The 23,331-nt window shown below is 40.4% G+C and overlaps 1 protein-coding gene across 4 annotated transcripts; it reads right to left on the reverse strand.

Annotated features, from left to right (window-relative positions):
• Positions 1-772: 772 nt before the first annotated feature.
• On the reverse strand, positions 773-17,149 carry FRRS1L (ferric chelate reductase 1 like). 4 transcript variants are annotated; one of them, XM_038129040.1, is made up of 7 exons: positions 16,729-17,149; positions 14,942-15,026; positions 14,350-14,488; positions 10,900-11,146; positions 10,375-10,438; positions 8,067-8,108; positions 773-2,209 (listed from the first exon to the last, which is right to left on the reverse strand). In XM_038129040.1, exons 1-6 carry the CDS (start codon positions 17,012-17,014, stop codon positions 8,090-8,092), a joined length of 840 nt encoding a protein of 279 aa, XP_037984968.1. In that variant the 5' UTR covers positions 17,015-17,149; the 3' UTR covers positions 773-2,209; positions 8,067-8,089. The 4 variants fall into 4 exon arrangements, with proteins under 4 accessions (XP_037984968.1, XP_037984967.1, XP_037984966.1 ...); XM_038129039.1 differs by lacking the exon at positions 773-2,209 and adding an exon at positions 2,629-2,964; XM_038129038.1 differs by lacking the exon at positions 773-2,209 and having other exon boundaries at positions 2,629-8,108.
• Between the last annotated feature and the right edge of the window lie 6,182 nt (positions 17,150-23,331).

The raw sequence follows: 23,331 nt of genomic DNA on the forward strand, positions 1-23,331 counted from the left end.
TGCAGGAACAGAAATTAATGCCACCTCCTTGACTTGAGTGAAGCTAAAAATATTGTTTTACATAAGCCACGGATCTGGTCCCTGCTGTTTAAGACCTTTCCAATTATGTTTTTCACTCTCCATTATAAACAACTAAACATATTAGAAAGGGAAAAAAAACAAACAACAATGCAATAAAATAAAGATTTCTAATTCATGCATCACCACAACAGGATGACTTAAGAACAGGGACATGACCCACAAGTGTCAGAAAACAATCTCTGAATCTTTGACAGCTGAGGGGAGGATGTGTGATCTTCACAAGACACACCCCAGCATCTAAAGATTAACTCCACAACAGATTTCAAATAGCAACTTAAGAGCTGGTTTTGCCTAAGACTTGAAATGGTAAGAAATTTTAGATTAGATGCTCATAACTTGCACAGATACATTTGATTTTGGCATTTTTATGGTCAAAGATAAGTAGCACACCTCAGGCTCCTATACTGCCATAAATTCTACAACAATCTCTTTGTTGTATTTTTCCTATTAGGAATTCTTCAAGAGAAAAGAGGGCAGCAAAGGAATGCTTTCACATCAGTGGAGAAAATACATATGCACCTGAAAGTACATGTGATAAGTATTGTCAGTCTTTGGTGCTCTCCTATGTAGAGGGAAGTATAAAATAAGGTATTAATTAGTAAAAGAGAAACTTGTAACTTCTGTCTACTTCCGCACTAGCATCCACAATTTTGTGCTCTGAACTGACACCTTTTAAGTCCTGTTCAAGAGGTCACAGACACCCCTAGCTCTTTATTCACTCGATGTGCAGTCAACACAGACCAAAATTCCAAGCTGTTTTATGCATGATACCAAAATACTGGGTGCTGAGGCAACCACAAAGCAGAGGAGATATACAATGCCAGCAACTGCAAGTTAATCATTATTTACAACCAAAATAACCACATGGAGCTATGAAATAAGTCAGGAACAAAGCCACAAGGTGTCAGCACTGGCCTGTGTATTTAGAAAATAACTATCCCTGCATGAGAGACTTTATTTGTTTTAACCTGTGTTACTGAGCATTTGCAAACATTCAGTTGAGGTTAATCTCACTTCATAAATTCACCTCAGTTTAATGACAAAGTAATACCATCTTCAGATCAATGAAAAATACTTAATGTAAACTATTATAGTTTCACTAGTACCAGAAGCAAAGAAAAAAAAAAGTTAAAGTCAATGATTTAAGATACAACCTTTGCATCTTCAGGTCATCTGCATATACCTTTACATTTTGGGCTAGTGAAAAGATTATTCTTTTATGCAGCTCAACTGCTAAGATGAGAAGGCTCCAAATTAAATGTCATTTACAAAATATTGGTGAAAATGAAAACCAATCCTTGGGAACACCATGTCTGATTGCACCCAGTGATTATAGCCTCACTTTATTGCAGAAACAACTTTGTTCAACATCTCAGTCAAAGTGTACAAAATTATCAGCAGAGCAACTCTTGAATGATTCACACAGAAGACTGAATCTTGTTCAGTCAACAAGGGTAACAAAATGCATGGTTGTAAGGCAGAGTAGTCAATAGCACCAACACAAAAGTGGTCAATCACTGGAAAAAACATGCAAAATAGCAGCAGTAGGACCTGTGGATGGACAAAATCCAGAGCACTATATTTCATGGGTATCCCTCATGATAGCTGTGTGCACAGAACACGAGCTGGATACACAAAGATCTGAGGAACAGAGGAAGGTTTGTGACAAATTTCTCATCACTCCATCAGCAGTCAGGTAATGCAAGACAAACAGAATATAATTTAACTAGATTTGGTATATGTAATGCCTCTACTGATCATGATGGCTTGGACAGTGCACAAGTAGCTGCCACACACAAGATCCATCCTTTCTTGCAGCCTGATGCTACAGGCTTGCAAAAATACTACAAACACAACAAACAGACCACACAGTGTAAAAGCAATCAATTTCTTGTTGCCCTGAGCCAAATTTTCTTCCCAGTCCAACAGTAAGGAGTAGTAAGGAACTAAAGTACCTGCACAAACCTAAGAGATCTCAGAAATTGAAGCATCCCTGTTTGAGAGACTTCTACGGCTGCTTTTGCTTGCTGAGTATCATGGCACTTCCTCCTCTCTGTTGACAATTTCTAATATAATTTCATTTTCTTCTTTTCTGCAAAAGCCTGTTCTGGCTGCTTCAGAGGCCATCCTGGCCAAGGAACAGGGCAGTGATGATAGTAGATAAAGAACACCAAATTTGTAATTATTGCAACTTGATCATATTTGTATCAAATAGTTACAAAAACACAGCACAGAGATCACCACAGGAACCTCTAAATTCTACATACTTATAGCAATTGACAATGTGGTTAATACTTTGCTAAAATAGAAATTATCATGTTTACTTACAGCTTCATTGTGATTCCCATAGAGATAAAAAAAAAAAAAAGGCAGTCTTCTGACATCTGTTAATTCACTAATGGCCAGCCTCACTGACTGAAATGGAATTAGTCAGGCTAAGAAATTCAAGGCCATGGCACAGGAAGGAATTATTAACATAGGCAGCACAGAGACGACTTTAACCTTACAGAGACTTTTTTTTCCCCTTTATAAATGCCATACCACACATTTTCTTAGACTAAAAAGGCATTTATTGCAACAGTTTTATAAATATCATTGTCTGTCACTGTCAAATAGCTAACAAGGCTCACTTGAACACCAACATTTAGTATAAAACAGATGTTACAAAGCAATACTTTAGGGCATGCACTGATTGTAAGGTAGTCCCATAGGTCACTGTAATTTCATTATCTGTTCATTCAGTGTTATTTTTGCTGAAAAGACTAGAGCACAAAGAAGTTTGGCAAATTCTTCTGGATGACAAAACCTCCATTCTGCACTCCTATCCAACCAAATGCGTATTGACTTGACACGGCTGCTGGGTATTGGCATACAGAATGAAGCCTGGCATGGAGAATGCAGAACACCACTTAACACTATAGTTACAAGTTTCTTATTTGTATGTTTTATCTGTATATTAGTCTTGACAAAGAACTGAATAAAGTCAAAAATTAGAGATGGCATTTCAGGTTCAACCGTTGCACTTCATGTAATAAGAAACAAGTGGCAAGAGTTAACACAGTTATGACAGCCAGCTTATTTGCAAAGAGGTTAAAGCAAACCAGACCTCAGGATATATAAATCAGAAATACCAAGATATATCAAGCATCAGTTATAACCTAAACAGAACTCAACATGCTAATAAAATATATCTGCCTAAATAAAGGCTGGGAACATCATACACAAATGTCAGGGTCCCACTACTTCATTTTTCTAATCAGTTAATAGGTCTGAAATTTAATCTTTGAATCTCTTTGTCAAGACTTGAATGATAATTCCAGCTTTTAAAATTCTATTGTGGTAGTTTTTTATATTTCAATATTTATCATTCGTTTCCTATCACCAAAGGTAAAAAACTGAAAAAGAACGCATTGCTTTCTATGTGAGAAGTCGAGTATTTCATAAGCAGACACCATATTCTGGAGTTAAATAATAAGATTTTTTTTTCCTTCTAGGTTTAACTGTGGCATCTGTTTTTCCTTTCCTAATACCCTAATACTCTATATAACAACATTCTTTTGACTTATTGAACTTATTCTTATTTCAGCTTGTATGGAAATAAAAAGTGAGAATAACACTGTGATACGTCTAAGACTGTGAGGTTAATTTTTGTATTGAAGAAAGAAGGTGTGTGTATAAGAACTGCAAACACAAACCTGTCTCCCCAAATTCTGTCTCCCCAAAATCAGCTAGGAGTTGAGGAACATGTAAGGTTCTGTGTTTTGTCTTGTCTCCAGAGCAGAATTTAGCCTTTTATTTTTTTTTCAGACTATCTTGTATAATCTTGTATAATTCTCAGACTTTACATGCACACACCTTCAGCTAAATCACATTGCCTAAACATTAATTCTGTGAAGAATACCTCTCATTATCTAAACCTTACAGATTACTGTTGTGAAAAATCAGCAGGAATATTCTTATTCCTTGGCACCAAACCTAAGTGAATTTTTCATTTATTTAGTCTTCTACCAATACCATCATAGGAAATTAAACTGAATGACGTCAAAACTAAGAGAGAGATATGAAGCTAAATCATGAGTTACTCTAAAATGTTCGCTTCCCTGAGTAAGCATTGAAGCCATAACAGATTTGCAGCTGCTCAGCACTTCTGAAAAATCCAATTACTTCTTCAAAAATGCAAATATGAATTTAAGAATCATTTAAAAACAGCTCAGAAAAGTACTGGCACTTTTGTAATGCTCTAGTCTATAAAGAGTAAAACACCTTTACAGAAAATGTCTTAAGAATACCACATGAAAGTTCATCTTGTAAGGACATTCCTAATTAGCCTTTAATTGCAGATCAGAACGAGCCTATGTGGAGCAGCAGCTGTTCTAAGATACAGGATGTGAAGTCCTGCATTTATTCCAACCCCACACTGGTTTGGAAGAACTTTCCTACTTAGCTAAGAAACACAGAAAAAGGGTGAAAGCAACAGTTGTGAATGACTATGGAACCACGTCAGGGGAAGTTCAGATGGGACCTTAGGAAAATATTCTTCTCTAAGAGGGTGCCCAGTCACTGAAACAGGCTCTACAGGGAAGTTCAAGGGGCATCTGGATGATGCTGTGAGTCATATGGGTTAGTTTTAGGCAGTCCTGTGAGGAGCATGGTGTTAGTTGGGCTCTAAGATCTGTATGGATCCTTTCCAACCTGAGGCAGTCTATAAGTTCTAGTCAAAATACTCAGTAATCCAAGGGGAAAAAAAAATCTGTCCCTTTCTTTACAGCAGATTCATTGCTATTGCCAAGTCGTAACACAGATTTCCAAAGCAAGAAATGTTAATTCTGCATTTTCACACCTATCAACTCCATAAGCTGCACACATCCTCTCTGACATTTCCAAACTGCATTGCTTTTGCCTCACTATCTGAGCCCAAATTAGGTAAGTTAAGTAACCATGTTTAAGCATATATAATTCTTTCAAACCTACTGTGAAAATAGGGAAAAAAAAGTTACAAAAGGGATTACTTCATATTAACAAAAAAGGTTTAGAAAAGGAAGGCTTTCCTAGATCTTACTATGTATTTGCAAAAAATCAAATACCTCGACATGCAAACTGCATATAAACAACGAGATAAGAAAAAAAAAAAAGTAAAAAGCTGGAATATGGTTAAAAAAATTATTTTCTTTTTTATTAATTTTTGTACACAAGGACTTGACATTTTCTTTAAAATCTTCCTGTTAGATCCATCTCTATCCTGGGCAGGTTGAGGGAGAGCTGCCCAAAGAGACTGCTACAGAAATACTGATAATAAAATTTTAATTAGTGGTGCTAGCGTACAAAGCTGTTAAGATTTAGAGCCCACATCTTTTGATACTCAGACTGCAGCCAGCAGGGAGTACCTGCTCACTGGCCATTTTACAAACTGAGCAGGTACTCCCTGCTGCAGCTGACTGCTGCTATTGCCTCTGGGGTCTTGCTGGGTTTTTGTACCTCTGAAAGCCAGACCAAGCCTCCAGCTCTTAACTTGGAGCTAGACAGCAGAGGACATCTTGTGGCATGGTCTGACCTGATGCCCACATCAGCCCTTAAACAGCTGGGACCTGCCTGAAAGCCAAAATCTCTTTCAAGTCAGACTCTATTCCTTCCTAACCCTACATCAAGTAATATTTGCTTGGATAAAGAGTGCCAGGCAGGCACTGCCACATGTAAATTTATACAAAAACAGAAAGTATGCCAAAACCATTCCATTCCCTTCCTTGTCATTTGTTCTTACTACTGGTCTCTCTGTTCTGCTCCAAACTGTCTGGAGTCACCAAAGCCTCACTGTGCAGCATTCAAGCAAACTGCTTGGCCCGTTTCATTACATGGGGTTGAAAAAGATCACATCAATTCATGTAAGCTATGGACATCCACAGCTCCATGAAGCACTGAAACACTGTAATATTTCAAAGTATTTCTGATCCTATCATAAATCTAAGGCTCTATGCAAAGTGATCTTTTGTAGAAAATACTAACACAGTAGTTACTTCTCAAAATAACTGGTATTAGACCTTTTGTAATTCTCTGAAATACATATTTCCTTCTTGTTATGTCTATTACCAAATACTTTACTTTGGGAAAAATTATTTGGCAGTATCTTGTTAAAACAAGAGGAGGGTGGGGGGAAGTACACCTGCTACACAACAGAGTGCTAAACCAATGAAACCACAGAGTCACAAGATGCCATTTAAATGCTATTAAAATTACATAATTTGCATATAAACTTCAATTCTGCCTCTGGAGTACTGCAGGGTGCAAACTTCCAACAGATCCAGAAAAGACCTGAAAGACCAGACAGAGGGTCTACCCTCTAAAACAGGAATAATTTTCTAATTTTCATTTTGGTAAATGTCTCATGCATTGGAGGGATGAGAAAGTTAGGAGAAGACAACAACAACAAAAAAAAAGACCACCTTCGTCTTCCCTTGAACTTGTAGCAGTTATATTAGTTATAGCAGCAACTAAGAAATAACTGTGCAGCTATTGAATACATAGAGGCAGTTGCAGGGCTCTTTTTTCAGGATATGGTGCCCCAAGAGAGCTTCAAGACCACTGCCTGGGTGCCATGCTGATGTACACCACACTCCAGTCATCCTCTAATCCCTGTGCAGAAGATTGGGAAAGTCAGTGCTAAACACAGCTTTAACATCATTTAACCCAAACTGGGGGTTTCTTCAGATTAAGGAGGCCACAAGTGTTTATTTTCTTACTATCCAAGTAGTACAAAACCCACCAAGACAAAGAAGGCCACAGAGGGAATTCAAACTTTTCTTATCAATATGTTCTCTTTCAAAAACAGAATACTTCTCTGATAATAATAGAAGGCAGCATCACCCATTATCCAACTACATTACCAAATCAGCTAGGTGCTCTGTTGTTTTGGTTTTTTTTTTTTTTTGAGGGGGAAAATCAATTAGCATCTCACCTATACCTAAAAAAAAACAGTTATTTGATACCAGCAATGTTATGCGAAAAAAAATCTTTCTAATTAGTAACCACAGTCAAATTTCCAAACAATACCATCCTCTAAATATGCCCTCTCTAAACTCAATGTCTTTGTATGAAGTCACTCTGCAGCAAGAAATTCTTAAAATTAAATCACTTAGGAAATGTGTTCTTTAATAGTTGTTTGGTAGTAATCACACAAAAGAAACAAAAAATTATTTGGAGAGGGAAATATCTGCCTCCTTTTCCAAAGCACACCTTTCCTTCTAGTTTGTGTTAGTACCAGTCAACTGGAAAAAATAATAAAACAAAAAATCTTCAAAATGCCATAATGAATTAAAAATTACTTTGAAGTCTGTTACTTTATAGTAACTTTGTTTAACAGGGATAAATCCTGCTTTTCAATATTAAAAAGAAGAAGACAACATGTTAAAACCAAAATAGTCTCTGTGGCAAGTTACTATGCCCACTCAAATGTTAAGACTTACCAAATATCATACAAGCTTACATACCACGTTTCCCTTATTACCTTTCTCTCCTCAGATTTCGTCCCAACTACCAACCTCTAGATACTCATACCTCCATTGTTTGACAACTTGAATTCCACAGTCCTGATTTTCCCAGTGTGAAGAGGAACTCTTAAATAAACTCATTGCTAAACTCAACCATTCATTTAAATGCCAGATAACAGATTTTTTTGCTGCTTCCTGTGGCCTTTTATTTGCTCCCTTTTGATTAGAAACACTTTATTAGGCTAATTAAGTACTGTGAAGCTTAGATAAAAGATTTTTTAGAAGTGCACATTTCTGCAAGTACCTCAACAAGAGAAAAGTATGATGACAAAAACACAGCATACTGAAAAGTAATTTGAAAAAGGAATAAAAAATAATGTAAAATACTTTGCTCTTCCTTCAAATCCTGAACTTCAACCTGATCTGACTCCATATACGTAGAAAGCAGACTGACAGCTGTCACACAATATTACCTTGGTATTATTATTGTCTTCTATAACATACCTGTGTGCTCAGGTCCAACCAGGCTATCCTAAATCCAGAGCTCTATTAAAGAAGAAAAGAGAAGCCAAACTGGGTTTCTATCCAAGTTCAGTACCTTTAAATTATTAAATTAGCCCTTTAGTGGGTAATCAAGTAAACAGCTGAAACAGTAAAAACCAAGCCATAAACTAAAGCAAGCCTCAGGCTCTGAGAAAGAACTGCAATATCGCAGCTGCCTGAGAGAAAGAATTTACCCTAATGATTTCTTCACTTCACCTGTTTGCTGAATGTAAAGCTCATTATCCAGGCTTTTGCTTATCTGCTCCAGCCAATCTTAAGGCTAAATTACACAGCTGTTGTGGGCCAAAGCAGACCTTATTAGGTGGTCTCTACTTGATCACATGATGAGGAAGTTAACCAACCTGAGAGAAGTAATTTATACTAAATAAAGCTACTGCGTGCACTTTAGAATGCGTTCACTTCTGAATTTCTCTTCCCTTTCCTGAACTCTAGTCCAGTAATTTGAAGTGAACAAATCCTTAAAGACATCAATGAAAATATAAATCAATCTTTTGAAATAGGGATAAAGTGTTTGTTACGAAGATAAGTTCATCTTCAATCTAATTCATATACCTTAAGCATAAGTTTGAAGAATTCTGAGCCTAAAAAAACTTAGGTCTACAGACAACAATCTGTGAATAATGATGCAAACCCAACCAAGCTAATTAACCATTTTATACTCCATGCAGCAATGAGAGTGGAAAGGAGTTGCATTACATATACTTTACCAGATTCTATGTTAGAGAGTCCTCAAGTGTATCACATTAGATAAAACTTTGGCACTACTTAGATTTTAATTCTACTTAAGTAGAATTTTAGTGTAAGTTGGAAAGTGAATGGGTAACCTTACCTAAGCACATTTAACTGCTATATGTAAATGTGTCATACACTTCCTACTTTGTAAAGAACAGAAATTCTTCACTCCAAGTTTGTATTATATTCTGTGGCTCATAAATGCATTTTGACACTTTTAATCTCTGTAATGTTTAGCATTCCTCTTGTACTATTTATTTGTGATAAAAAACAGCTAATGTATTTCCTTTTTAGCTCATCTTTTTCCACAATACCTATATTTTATCAGTGGTTTGATGAACGAAAGATACTGCTGTTCTTATTAATCCCTGTCTTTCCTTACAAGTAATCTCATTTATATTTCTTTGTAAGATTACACCAGCTGCCCAAAGTCACCCTTAACATGAACAAGATTTAGTGGCATACAACACAGAAAAAGGGATTACTTCATACTACTGCACAATTACTTAAAAATATATTTACATGTCAGCAAAATTTCTTTTTTTTCATATAAAGAGAAAAAATGATTTAATCTATTAGGAGGACATCCTATGGCTTGTTGGGAACTTTTATATTCTGCATGTTTTACACCTAGTTTTCCTATGTATGGAGAATTTATATTGCTGTATTCTCCCTTCCCCTTGTTTAAATTACTTTATATCGCACTCTTAAAAGAAGTAGGCATTTCTTTCAAGAAGGCTGTTGAAACACAATAAAGACATTCATCACCTATTTCTGTTGAAAAAAAAAATCATGCTAATACTTGAATATGCAAGTTTAGTTTTGGAAAGTACCACAGCAAGTACACTTTGATAAATATTTAAAAAAATAGAAAGAAACTGGGAGAACTATCCACTACTGAAGGGCAGTTTTTATACTGCTGTGTTGGTTTCCAGGTCTTAATATTAGAAACTGCACTTGGAGTTGTGCCCTCTGCTCTAGAAGTACCAAACAGCATTGCAGTGTTTTCCCAATTTGCTTTTTTGTAGCAATTTGGAAGGCAATTTTGTTATTTGATAAGATGTCCATCACTAAATTCACCTAAACACACATACAGGCACCCCTCCCAAACACACAAACACACATACACACACTGATTTTAAAAAATGTCTCATTTTCCTTAAGCAAGTAATCACAACACTGAAAATATTCTCCTATGTGTTCACTGATTTTCTTAAATGATTTGTCACCACTCTGCCACTCAAGGGAGATGGTTATTTCACTCTTCTGAGAAGCTAGCTATGTTCAAAAGCAGCTAGATGAGGATGGTGATGTGATATAAATTCCAAAAGAAAAATGCATTGTCCATGCATATAGCCGTCCATCCTGAGAAACTTCCACTGCCAAATTCTTGCTATTTTCCATTGGTCATGGGGTTCCCATCAATAAATAGAAGGTCAGTGCAACAATGAGGAGCAAGCAGAATGGAGAAGAGAAGGTCTGATAGGCAGCCGAAGGCATGAAAATATCTTCGTACTTGTAAATACTGACAACGCGCTCTGACACGGGTGGAGAGTCGATATCATGACGAGTTATAGAACCTTTAGCAGGTAAGGGCAGAAAGAAATAATGTCAGGTGCAATTTTTTTCTATAACTCTACTGAAGAAACAGGCAGGCAGGTAATTTTCAAACCTATGGAAGCATGCAATACTACACTGCCAGGGAGTAGGCTCATTTCTTTGCTTTCTGAAATTAAATTTATGAATACAATAAATGAAATTCAAGTAAACAACAAACATTCTTCAAATTAATTAAGAACTTCTAGTTATGAAATTCTTCTAAATTCAGCTTTAAGAAGTGGGGCTAGTAGATATATAGCCAAGAAAACAAGACATGTTGGACTCCTGTCTTTCTTTTTATCCATTTTTAAGCCTCATGATGCCAGAATTTAAATCATTTAAAAAAAAGGGGAGGTGTAGAGGGTGTGTCTAGTAAGAATCACATAATTGAAAGACACTTATCAATTTTGGCACATCAGCTCAGTTGGTGAGATCAACTTACCCTGGATTGCTGGACCCCAAGCAAACAGGTAGTACCAACTCAAGTGCAAATCTACGATGGTTTCTTCTCGGGGAACATAGACAGGACGCTTGAATCGACACGTTACACGGTTGTTTTCAAAAACCCCTTCCTCATCTCTGGCAGGATTCCTCTGGATTTCTTTAGCCCACTGACCAACATTATAGAAGTGCTGTATTCGGACTCTTCCATTGTCATCATGAACACAAGCCATGACATCATCTCCTCCCTGCAAGGTTAAAAAAATTCAAAGATGGAAAACAAAAGGGTCATAAACCACTTCCTCATTTATGTATATAATTTTAATTATTCAAAGCTAATCAAGACCTGGAATGCTCTTTCCTTCTTTCCAAGTTATATATACACAAATATTTGTATCCCTAACCAGATGTCTTCAGTAAGATTGAAAAGCACTTTAAGTGGGTAGCAATAGTTAGATACCCTTACTATCTCTGAATTCTCTTTTGGATCTTTCTGAGAGTTATTTTACTGAACATATATTTGTAGGATATGATATCACTCTGACATCACATAATTAATTGACCTGTGAAAGGCTGTTTTCTTTTGTTATTTGTGAAATTCTGGCATACTGCTCCATAAAATGTTGCAGTCTTGAATCCCTGATGTGTACAAAATCCACTGCATCAAATCATGGACAGAAAACCAATATACTTTAGTGAGACAGAGGAAACAAACCTAATATATATGAGAAAATAATAGCATTGATTACAGTAATCTTTTCTAATCTCTTCTCATGTTCACTTAGAGAACATCATTTCTTATATCTCTTATTTCTTATAAGAAATGTTGTAATAACAGAATGCAGTCTACCACAAGATACAAAGAAAAAAAGTAATCAATATGTGCTTCTTCATTTAGCATAAACAGCCACCAAAGAACCAAGAGACAGAAGGAAGAAGGAGCCACATATTTGTAGGTCATTAATGAAAAACTAAAGCAGTTGCTGGAGTAGTTACTCAAGGTGACTGACAGAGTGGCAGAGCAAATGGATGAGCGTGAACTTCAGGAGTACTATCTCATAGAAGCCTTAGCACCAAGAGCCATTAGAACACTATCCAAGCTGGATGAGAGCCACAGCTATCAGTGCTGTATGAAACACAGGCCCTACTCCTCCCATCTCTTTCTGATATGTCATACTGATGAAAGACATGATGCTTGCTAGCATGATCATCCTTTAGTTCTTTATTCCAGAGAAAAGAGGAAAAGGGTGTATTTCAGCACTATGGAAATATTGCAATGTGCATTTGTAAAAGATGTGTAAGAAGTGGGTGGAGAGAGGGGACAACTAGGTAAAACACATGCTTGAACAGTTTCTGCACCTTGGTGCAGACCTTTCCAGCCTCTGTCTTGAGACTATCACTGCTCTCCATAACCTATTTCCCAAGTTTAACTTTTATACATCTAAGCACAAATCCATTATTCTTAAGTACAAAGAGGCAAAAATAAAGGTGTTTTTTACACTGAAGGAAGAAAACTAAAAAGGAAAGAAAAAAGCATTTTGAATCTGAGTTAACAGAATGACATCTTAAAATCCTGCCAAAGCACAAAAGCCTGAAAGTGGAAAAGCATAATGTTATTTGAGACAAAGAAATAGGTCATAGGAGTTTAAAAAAAAATCTATTGAGGACACAAAATAGTTTTTTTCCCTTAACTTTTGAAGCTATCCAGGCCACACCATTTTGATTAGGGCCTCCAAAGCACAGCCCATTTCTCAGAGCTAAGCTGATTTGACCCAGGGCCATTTTATCATCAAAGCCTGTGTATCCCAGGACACCGAAACATCCTGGAAGTAATGAAAAAGATGAAGGCAGCAGGAGAGCCAGAGAAGAAGAGAGATGCTAGCTGGTTTAGCCCAGCTGACTTATGGGCATTACATGATATGTGGAGCAAATTTGGAAGCAAAACCTTTTACTTTACACTTCCTTTATTCTTTTCACCAGAAGCTCAGACTTAACCTGCTCCTTTCCAAGGAGCCTGCTTTCCAAGTGGCTGATGAGAGGAGGTCAGTGGGACCCTGGGGTCCACTGCAGGTACCTCAGAGGTACAAACTGGTAACACAATCTGATAGTTTGGGAACAGATACTTAGAGCTGCTGAGCTGCTTTAAAAACCCTGTTGAGTACCTGCATTGGCAAGCTTCTAAACTCTTCTCAAAATTTGGCTGTAAAGCTGTTCTTTACATCAAAACCACAAACTGTTTCTTGTGAAATGAACTGTTCTTTATGACACAAAAACCTTCTATGGTCTTGTGTTTATTTACAGTGTCATATTAAAACATATGTAGTAATGACTGAGAAGCACTTATCCTCACATTTTCTTTCCATTTCTCATTTTGGGTCAAATGATGCCTAAAGTTTCAGCTTTCATATCTCGGAGGATGGGACTTCATAAAATTGCTGTTAAGTCAGTGCAAGTTTTCCAATTCATTTTTTGTGGGTCCTATCCCAGGACATCTAATTCCTGTATTTTTTCAGACTGCTACTTTCAACACCACAAGAAACAGTCTTTTCTTTGACTTGTGACTAAGAACATAGGTCCAGTATTATTCTATATACTCAGGAGAGTTTCTGTACATGAAGACTGACATTATAAACTGCATTTTAATCCTAAACATTTTACCAAGGATCCCAGGCAAAACATCTTTGCATAAGTCATCTACTTTAAAGTCCACACATCACATGCTTCCACACATTTTTTGCATCTACTTTAAAGTTCACACATTACATGCTTCTGTTTTACTCATTGAAATTCAATGAAAAGTGGAGCTTTTGAATTAAAGTAAGTACAGGAATAAGCATAAAACAGAACCCAATAACAATCCAGCAGAGAGAGAAGAAATTTTAACAAGACTGCCTTCTTGAGTATAAATGTTTAAATTAGCAGGAGTCATTTTCTTACACATTTGTGGCTTCTCTGGAACAACACATAGGTACAAAAGAAACCAAAAAGTTTTCCAAGTTGAACAAAAGTGAAATAAAAATTTATATTGCTGAAAGTCTGCTGATTTTCTCAAGAATAAAATTATTTGCTATTCAGTTTATGATGTGTCTTTTGCCCAAATTACACTGACAGAAAGCACAACAGGACATTTCCGTGTGAATTGGCTTATCCCTGAGGGCTTTTCTAATGAAAAGGCAAGAAGCTAGTGACATTCAAACATTCAGAGCTGAACTGTAATACTGGTGTAGTTCTCAGAGAAGAAGGGAAAGGAGATGTTAGGGAGGATGAAGCAGTTTTCTGTGAGGCAGTGCTCCCAGGGGGGCTACTGAATGGTGCTTTGTTTTCAGCAAGCCAGTTTTACCTTACATGCTCTGTTTCTCACGGATCAAATATATAAATGTACATAAACCATTTACATCCTAGCATGTGAAAGTGTGTATATTGCCATCATGAAAAGCTGTACATATCTCACCATTTTCTTGTCTGAGGAAAATCCCACTGCCACCCAGCCATCTGTGTCAGCACTCAACTCAAATTCAACATCAGCTCCAATTCTGCGGTAACTTAGAAAGTAGTCACAAGTCTCTGCATTGCATCCAGGTTTACCATACCTAAATGGAATTGGAAATATACATAACATTTTCCTTGAAATTTCCTGCTCTGGAACTTAATTAAGGCTTTGCAAGAAAAAACAAAGAGAATATATTTTGGTATAATGGCAGTAAAGCATATATTCTGCTGGACATAAAGTAGCATTAATTTTTTGCAAGTATTACTCTTTTAGTGTATAGTATTCAAACAGCACAGCAAACAATAACACAAAATACTACTCTGTTGACCTGCTTTGCTCTGTTTTTTTAAGTGCTTCATGAAAATACAAGACTTGTAGGTCCATAACTATGACATGTATTCTTAAATAAAACAGTGTCCTCAAATAATATGACAGTGTGGTCTTAAATAACAAATACTTATTAAAATTACTATGAAACACCAACCAGATTCTCCAATATCATCAGTCAGCATCTGTAAACATAAAGGTATCTGCATTCTTATCTCAGACTGACCTGAAGCATCCCTTGGTTTTTCCACAGTCATCCACTCTGATTTTTGCAAATGGGTCCACAGGAGGAGCAGTAGGGAAAGGGTAACCTGTACAATCAGAATAAACCATTACCAATTAGAACACAAGAACTAAAAATCAATAATACTAAAGAGCAGGTCTTCCAGTAGCATTTACTTTGCTGATAACGGAACTGTTCAGATGAATGACTACTTTGCCATGTCCAAAACCCACTGCTCAGATGGCCCTGGATCCAGGTAACAAAGTAACGTGAATAACTGAAAACAAAACTTTTCTAAGGTTTGCTACATTCATCAAGGAGGGAGAAGAATGCTGGAGGGCAAAAGTTAAATGTAAGGCAGCAGGATCACGAACTATTGCAGTCAACTAACAATTAGAGATCTCCACTCAGCTCTTTCCTTGTGCACTCATAGTCCCCTCAAGAAATCTGTAAGGGAACTGAGTCCTTAGCCATAAATGACAGCATTAGGTATAAATGCAGACAGGGCACCAGATGCAGAGCTGTAGGAATTGATACTGAAAAGATCTTATAATACATCCTCCTTTATGAAGTAAAATAAAACACACATTGCAGTAAAAAGTAAGAGAGTGTCAGGGCAGGGAATTGCCTGCAGTTATGGCCTTCAATCACTTGTGAAGGCAGACCCAGAAGAGCCAGACAGTGAGAGTTATGATTCCAAGCGATCCTGTCTGCTGGACTATAGTACCAAAGAAAAAGTGAGAAAGTTTACTAACAGACCTGTTTAGTCTTGGCTTGTGGGAGCTGGCGTCTGCTGCATAAGCACAGATATTTTAACAGGATGTTCTTTTACTTAGCCAGGTAAAAACCAAAGTGCTAGCTGTGGAACCAGAAAGTCCTCTGAAAGTGCTTCATTGAGTAGAAAAAGTGCTTCATTGAGTAGGAAATGAACAGTGCAGTTAGTTACAGCATCAGCACACAAACTTTTGACCTACAGAACTTAGGGCATTCGGGAGCCTGATTTACTTCCCTAGGTTTCTGACAATGGTAATGGAGAAAGTATGCTGTAAGCTGCAAATCACAGTTACACTAACTGTATCAAAGGCAGGTAAATTACCCTGCATAAGTAAGTTTGCAGAATTTCACAGCAGCGTGTAGCGGCGCATTGCTGAAATGGGTCACAGGACATGCAATTTTCTCCTTACTTGTTTTCAAATCCACTGAACAAACAGTTTTCCACGCAGCCTAGCTGCAAAAGCGGTGTTTTAACATTCCACCACTTGTAAATTCAAAAAAAAAAAAAAAAAAAACCCACACCAAAACGCACGACCACGCTGCTTCTTGACACTTTAGGGCATCACACGTCCTTTCGAAGCCCACACAAACCGGGACTCCTTTTTACGCTACCAGCCCGGGGAAGGCGAGAGGCCGCCGGCTGGTCCCGCTCTGCGGGAAGGCGATGGCCCCGGCCCGAGCTCCCGCCCGGGGGGATACCGTGTCCAGGGATGCCGCGTCCGGGGATGCCGTGTCCGGGCATGCCCGTGGAGCGAGGCGGGGGCTCTGCGGAGAGCGGGGCAAGGCGCCCGGGCCCCCCTGCGGCCCCGGCCCCGAGCGGCGGCGCCGGCTGAGGCGGAAGATGGCGGCGGGCGCTGGCCTTCGTGCTGAACGCCGCCGCCACAGCCTCCCGCCCGCCGCCCCCGCGCCCGCCCGGCCCGGCCCGGCCCGGCGCTCCCTCCCGGCCCCGGCCGCGCCGGGCCCCTCGCCCGCCGCGCCCCGCCCGGCCCCGCCGCCCGGCCCGGCCGCCGCCGCACCCTCCTCGGAGAGGTAGCGCAGGTCGTAGAACTCGCTGGCGAAGGTGCCGTACGAGGAGTCGTGGTGCCGCGCCGCCTCCTCGCCGTGCTCCCCGCCGCCCGCCTCCCGCCGCCCGCCGCCCTCCTCCGCCGGGCTGGCGGCGGAGCCGGCCAGGAGCAGCAGCAGCAGCAGCAGCCGCCGCCGAGCGCCGCGGCTCCGCTCCGCCATGGCGGCGGCGGCGGGGCGGGGAGGCGGCGGCGCCGGAGCGCGGCTCCGCGGGGGAGCGGGGGCGGCGGCCGGGGGCATCCAGCCCCGGGGACGGGCGGTGCCGGAGGGATCGCGGCGGTGGGCGAAGAGACGGCGTGGGAGGGTGCTGGGGGGAAAAGGTGTCGGGGCGGCGTGCGCGGGAGAGGGATGCGCCGGGAGCGGGATGCGCTGGGAGAGGGATGCAGCGGGAATGGGATGCGCGGGCGGTCACAGGCACAGCCCTGGCAGCACCGAGCCCTCCCGCAGAGACCGCCGCTGACAGGTTGCGCGGTGGCCTTTCCGGGATCACTGATTTCCCGCATCCCACAGAGCGCCCCACCCAGCAGAAACCCCGCCGCGGACACGTCTCCCACAGCCCGGGCACAGCCGTCGAGGGGCAGTACCCAGCCATCCTTGGCTGCCACCGTGGCCTCGATTCACTAAAACCTTTTGGCATGTGCTTCAAGAGGACGTGATAAATCCTCCTCAGTAATTGCCGGGCAAACTTAGCTGGTTTCATTTTTTAAAAATTTATTTTATTACTATTGTTATTTTTAATGACTTCTGGGATGGGACTGGAGACACAGCGCGACTTAACATTCTCTTCAGGTAAAACCCCATGGCAGTAAGCGTTCGCTATCTGATTGCATGTTCTTGCTTTGTATTTTATACAATGTAACTGCAGAAATACCAACATACTCCAAACCTGGCAGGACTGAAGGAATTCCCAAGTTGCCCCCAAAGTTGTCTTGGGCTCTGGTATCTGAAGCTGGACTTGCAACTAGGCATTACGCATACAGCTGCGTTCTTGCTGTGCTTTGGTATCCATGAGTTGATGGAGGAACCATGGCCTTTCATCCCTTGCTTTACTTGGGTTTGGATTGCTGTCTTTTGGTTATAACTATAATTTTATTTTTATATTATTATGCATGGTCACACTTCCTCCTCTGAGAGTCTGGAATAAAATTTGGGGAAACATCGGGAGGAGGGAGGGAGAGAGAAAAAAGAACACACAGCAGTCAGTAATATTCTGGAAATTAAAATAACGCTCCATTTAAATATTTTCTTTTTTTAGTATCAATGACTGTATTGAGTTACTTTTTGGTGGGGCACTGAGACTGTCCAAGACCTAGGCTGCATTAGGGATAAATTCATTCCTGTGGGCTGAGCGGTGGCTTGTCATACTAGAGTGTGCTCAGCTGCATCAGGTGGAGGATGCTAATTCGTATCTCCATGGTTTAGTCTAGTGGAGTAGCATGCCATTTCTCACTGCAAATAGAGGAATAGCCACACAGAGGAAAAAAAGTTGCAAAAATAATACCGGTTGCATGCAAATTCAACATGTTCCACAGTGGGATATGGAAAAAGCTATAGGAAAGCAGTGGCATGCTCAACTGCAAAATATTGAGTCCCTTCTCCCTGCCTCACTGAGCTTGGCAAACTTTAGCAGGCTAGTGGAAAACAAGCCAACAAATGGCAATAGAAAAGCCCTTATAAATCAGGCTAACAGGAAAGTAAGGCTGCAGCTTATTCTTTCTGGCAATAATTAACTCTAATGAAGGCCCCCCATCTCCCTTTTTGAAATAGCTAGCCGAGGGTTGTGGTGCCTGTGAAGAAGCATTTGCTCAGCAAGGGAGCAGCTGTCAGCTGCATGCTGGTTTCTCCTCCCTGGGAACAGGCTTTAGCACACTGTGATATGGGCAATGCTTCACAGTTATCGTAAACACTTAGGATATTTGTCATGTATTGTTTGTGCCTACATGACACCTATCATTTTAAATCTGGCAGCTGAGATATCTGTCTGTGATTACAGTGGAGCTGCACTGATTTTCCAAAGTGAAGATATGGCTAAGAGACTGAGCTTCCTCCTAGTAAATCCTTAAAAATTAAAACTAAAATACTCCTGATTTTTTGTTGCTTAGTAGAACCTCTTGTGGTTGTCTGAAGGTCGTCCCTATCTCAAAAATGAGTTGCTCATGGGAAGCCACATCACATTGAGACAGGTGGAGCTCTATTGAATACCTTCAGTTTTCACCAGACAGAAAGGTCTACACTGCAACTAACAGCACTGCCAGCAGTACTGCAGGAAAGATCCTTATCTGATTAAGTAATTGAGGTTGTCATCAAAAAAAAAGCAGTAGCAGAAAGAGCCCAAACTGCAATTGCATGAGCAGCCTTAACCCTCAAATGCCTGAACTCTCTGAATGCCATATTTCTCAGCTTGCACGTGTTTGTAATGCCTTCCTCAGAAGAGACGCAAACAAGCAGAGTGAGAACCATAGTTTGGAAGTCCTGTGGCAGCAGGAGTCCTCTTGCTTTTGCTGAATTAGAGATCTCAGCATTTCCACCACTTCTAGCACCATCGCCTCCTGCCTCAGGGGAATCTAGCAGTCAAATGCCTTGGATGCCTAGTTTTTCCAGCTCAGGCAATTCTGTGGTGCTAGCACTCAGTCTGTGGGTGTCTTCCCAGGACTGGAGACCAGATTTGTCCCCAGCCTGTCCTTGTGACCCATTGCTCTTTCTTGGCTGTTTTTGTCATTCACAGCACACCTTTCCCCTGGAGGCTCGTGCTTTTTGGGGCCTTTGGACTAGAAATTAAAGTTTCAGGTGTAAGTCATAGTTTATATAACAGACATTCAGAAAAAAAATCATAGTTCTCCTGGTCATTTCCATCCAATCAACATGTACTGAAAAATTAGTATGTATCCATCAATGCTGACTGAGAAAACAACTCCTGAGACAGAGGTTTTCTTACAGTAAATCTATAGTAACCTGAACCAGAGTTTGTAATTCATATGCAGTTTTCTCAAACTCTTACAACACTCTTGTTCAGTGTGGGGAATGTATCTACTCTACAAGGCATTTATCTTGGGCTTTTCTTTATTAAACAACAATAAATTGAGAAATTGTTGAATCATAAGTTTTCATTACTAGTCATTTATCCCGTGCTCTAGTTAACCACCTGGGACTCTACAGAAGCACGCTTGTGGTGTTAGTTACCCAGATTAAATAAGACATGGAGGAAAAAATGGTAGGAATTTCTTGCAAGCAGAACTTTTTCGCCGTGTACAAAACAGAATGATGATGGGAAATATGTCAAATGCCAATAGATGAAGCACATCTCCTATGAGAAAAGTGAAAACTGAATGACTGCTTTAGAAAAACCAAAGCATTACAAAGGAAACAGATGTGTGCTATTTCTGAAAGCAGCTCACGGAAGAGATGAGTGAGCTTTTTGGAGGCACGGTATTGCTTCAGATCTTCTGAAGAAAGGCAAGAAAATATAAACTCTAAATATTCTATCATCCAAATAAAAACTGCATTAGATCCTTAGATCATCTTTTGCTCAGCACTGGTGAATTTTTCATTTTCTGCTGTCACTGAGTTATGTATCAGGTCTTGCTTCAAGAATGATTGTGCTGTTACTGCCCACGACAGCATTCTTTCTGTAAAATTAATCTAATGTAGGAAAAAACAATTTCTCTAAGCTCTTTCCCACAAGCATAACATATACCAATCTAAAGACTAAGTCCAGAACTAAATCAGCATGAGTTTTGCTTCAGTAAGCACTATGGACCCTTCCCAAGGTATATTAAAACTGCAGCTTTGTTTGTTTGTTTGTTTGTTTGGGTGTTTATGTGTGTGTGTGTTGGTTTACATCAGGTAGTTTATAACTTTTCTCCCAAGACTGCATTTTTTTACCTTCTGGCACTCTTTGCTCCCCCAGCTGGAATGCAGTTCTGGGAGGTGTATCTACCCTGAAAGCCAGATCTACCAGATGGTGGCACAATCTGCACCAGGAGGTTCCAGAGCAAAATGTTTCACTTTTTTTTTTTTTAACAAGTCCTCATTACAAAGAGGTTATTTATAGAGTTATTCTAATAAGGAGCCAAAACAGAGCAGCCTTTTATTAGAACTCGCAATAAAGGGCATTGCACTGAGGCCTCTCTGTGCATAAACACCACTCACTTACTGTGCCAAAGTTGGCCTGGAGAGCAGAAAAATTCAGCTTGTATTAGCAAAGAGTTCACTTAGGTAGGAAGGTTTTAAAGACTTTAAGCAGCGTTAATTCCATTAATTCCACACGTGACAATGTCATTTTAGCCTAATTAATTAAGAATTCAGAAATGAGGGGGGAAAAAAAGAAGAGAAACTGTTCTCTCATGAGACTTGATCTGAAGAGTTACAATAAAAATCCTGTAAGCTTGCCTGTTGGAAAATAACCATTTAAAACACCCTTTCCCCAGGCCAAATACAGATATATCTGAGTCAAAATAATAATAATAATAATAATACCCTTGTCTTCTAGGTGAAAATAAGTGGGTGAGAGAAGGGAGCAGAGGAGCTCCTTTTGGCTCACTGCTCTGCAGTGAAGGTATTTTCTATATGTCCTGACTGAGGCATGTTCAGCCAGGGGATCTGAGGGACATAGGTCTTGGCCCCTCCTGGACACAGGATCCTGAAGGGTATGCTTTGTTTCAAACAACCCATAAATGAATTCCGGTATTAGGGCAGTTTTCTCTGTCTCTTGGAGTAGTTGGAGTGCAGGTGAAGAGCAGCCCCAGGCTCCGGCAACATGCTCTAAATCTGGCTTAGGGATAGAGCATCCCGGTGACCCACTGCTGCTCCAGGCGCTGCTGGCCCCCTGCCCAAACACACCCAGCGCTCCCTACACTAATTTTTGGGCTTGTGCTGCAGGACAGGTGCCTTCTCTCTCTCTCCCCCCCGCAAATGCAATAACGCGTTGTGTTACAGCCGCAAGTGCAGCTTCGGGGTTTTTTTTTTTTTTTTTTTTGAGGAAAGCGGGAAGGAGGGGCAGACGAGAGAGAAGAAATCGAGGAGACGGATGGGAGTGTCCGCAGAAGACAGCCTGTTTACTCTGGGGACGATGCGGCCGGCAGAGATTGTGCCAGGCGCTGTGCCACCTGCCAGGGCAGGTGCCGCCTGCCCGCTGTGCCGGAGCATCTCCCCGCGCTCCCACGCCGGCCGCTCCCGGGGAGAACCGGGGCTGGCAATGGCACCCGCCCGCCGCCGAGCGGCACCAAGGCACCGAGGGACGGCCAGGTGCCCGGAAAACACACGCCCATCAAGGCGGCAAGACCAAGACGGGAAACCGGGCTTTTCCCTCGCTGCCGGCAGGAGGGGGACGGAGGGGACGCCGCTCGAGGAGCCCCTTAGAGCCAGCCCGGGGAGCTTGAGGCAGCCGGGGTCATCCCTGCTGATCATTGGGAGCAAGGCGCACACGCAAATGACTGGAAAACTAGTGGGACCGCAAGTCAGACTTCTCGGTTCTTAAGCAATGGCAAGGAAAAGGTTTCTGGAGCGGTAGGGTGAGGTACACAGCGAGGAAGGGAAATTCCAGCCCAAATTCCAGCTTTTGTCTCAAGCTTCCCTCCTTGCATGTCGCTATCTACCAGGCATGTCCGTAGATGGCGAAGCCAGTCTGGTGCACAAGAGGCTTCACTGACTTTAAAAACAATCTGTTCTTTTGTTCACATAAAAACTGGGGAAAATTACTTATAATGAAGGCTTTGGGTACCAAAGAAGTCCACACTAATGGAGCAGAGTTATAACTCTCAAAAACCTCACTGCAGGCTTTGGTAAGATCCACAAGGTGCATAGGACTCTATGAACCATGGATGCAGGGACAAACTAAACATGGAATAAGTTTCTCTGATGTATAAAAGATCCCATACATCTCCTAGTGATATAGCAACAAACAACCTTGGAGAATCTGGATTAATTAATTAATTAATTAATTAATATATTGTTTTGAATTGCTTGTAAGCTGTGTGAAAAGGAGAGACATTTTTAATATTGTCATTTATGTAAGTTGCTACTAATATTTAAATTAGCAAAGTCAGGTTTACTCCCCACAAAAATCAATGAACTGAAAGTTCGGTGTGGCTCATTTATCCAGAAATTCTAGAATACAGGAATGCTGATAAAACAGTGTTATTGAACAGAGCAAAACATTTTGCTGAAGACAAGATTAAGAAACAGTTATATCATTTAATGTGGGAATAAAAACATCGTATTTGAGGTGAAGCTGGGGATCTCTAGCCAATCTTGCCCCTCCTTTTTCTATTAACTGAAAAAATTGCAGCATTGATAAATGGTTGGGATTTTCTTGTTAAGATCTTCATGTGACCCAAGCCGTAAAGAATACTGAACTCATTTTCTTGTTTGTACTGTGCAGGTATGTAATATATCCTAGGGTTAATTCAGTGGTTTACATACAGATGTTTACAAGGATAAAACTAATTAAAAATAAGTATTTAACTGGCTTATCTTCATTTGGCATTCAATACATGTCTGAGGAAAGGTTTCCAACAGCCCATTCTGTGCAGTAGCCCCTTCCCTTACACTTCAAAAAA

The sequence above is a fragment of the Motacilla alba genome, chromosome 2 (assembly GCF_015832195.1).
Source record: "Motacilla alba alba isolate MOTALB_02 chromosome 2, Motacilla_alba_V1.0_pri, whole genome shotgun sequence".
In the NCBI taxonomy this organism is placed as follows: domain Eukaryota; kingdom Metazoa; phylum Chordata; class Aves; order Passeriformes; family Motacillidae; genus Motacilla; species Motacilla alba.

What these genes read in the sequence shown, in the direction of transcription:
- FRRS1L (XM_038129037.1), bottom strand. Translation starts at nt 17,014, where the DNA reads ATGCCCCCGGCCGCCGCCCCCGCTCCCCCGCGGAGCCGCGCTCCGGCG. An exon ending in GCGCTACCTCTCCGAGGAGG is followed by an intron (nt 15,027 to 16,728) that starts GTGCGGCGGCGG and finishes CTGATTGTACAG; the next exon opens with GTTACCCTTTCCCTACTGCT. An exon ending in TTTCCTCAGACAAGAAAATG is followed by an intron (nt 11,147 to 14,349) that starts GTGAGATATGTA and finishes TTAACCTTGCAG; the next exon opens with GGAGGAGATGATGTCATGGC.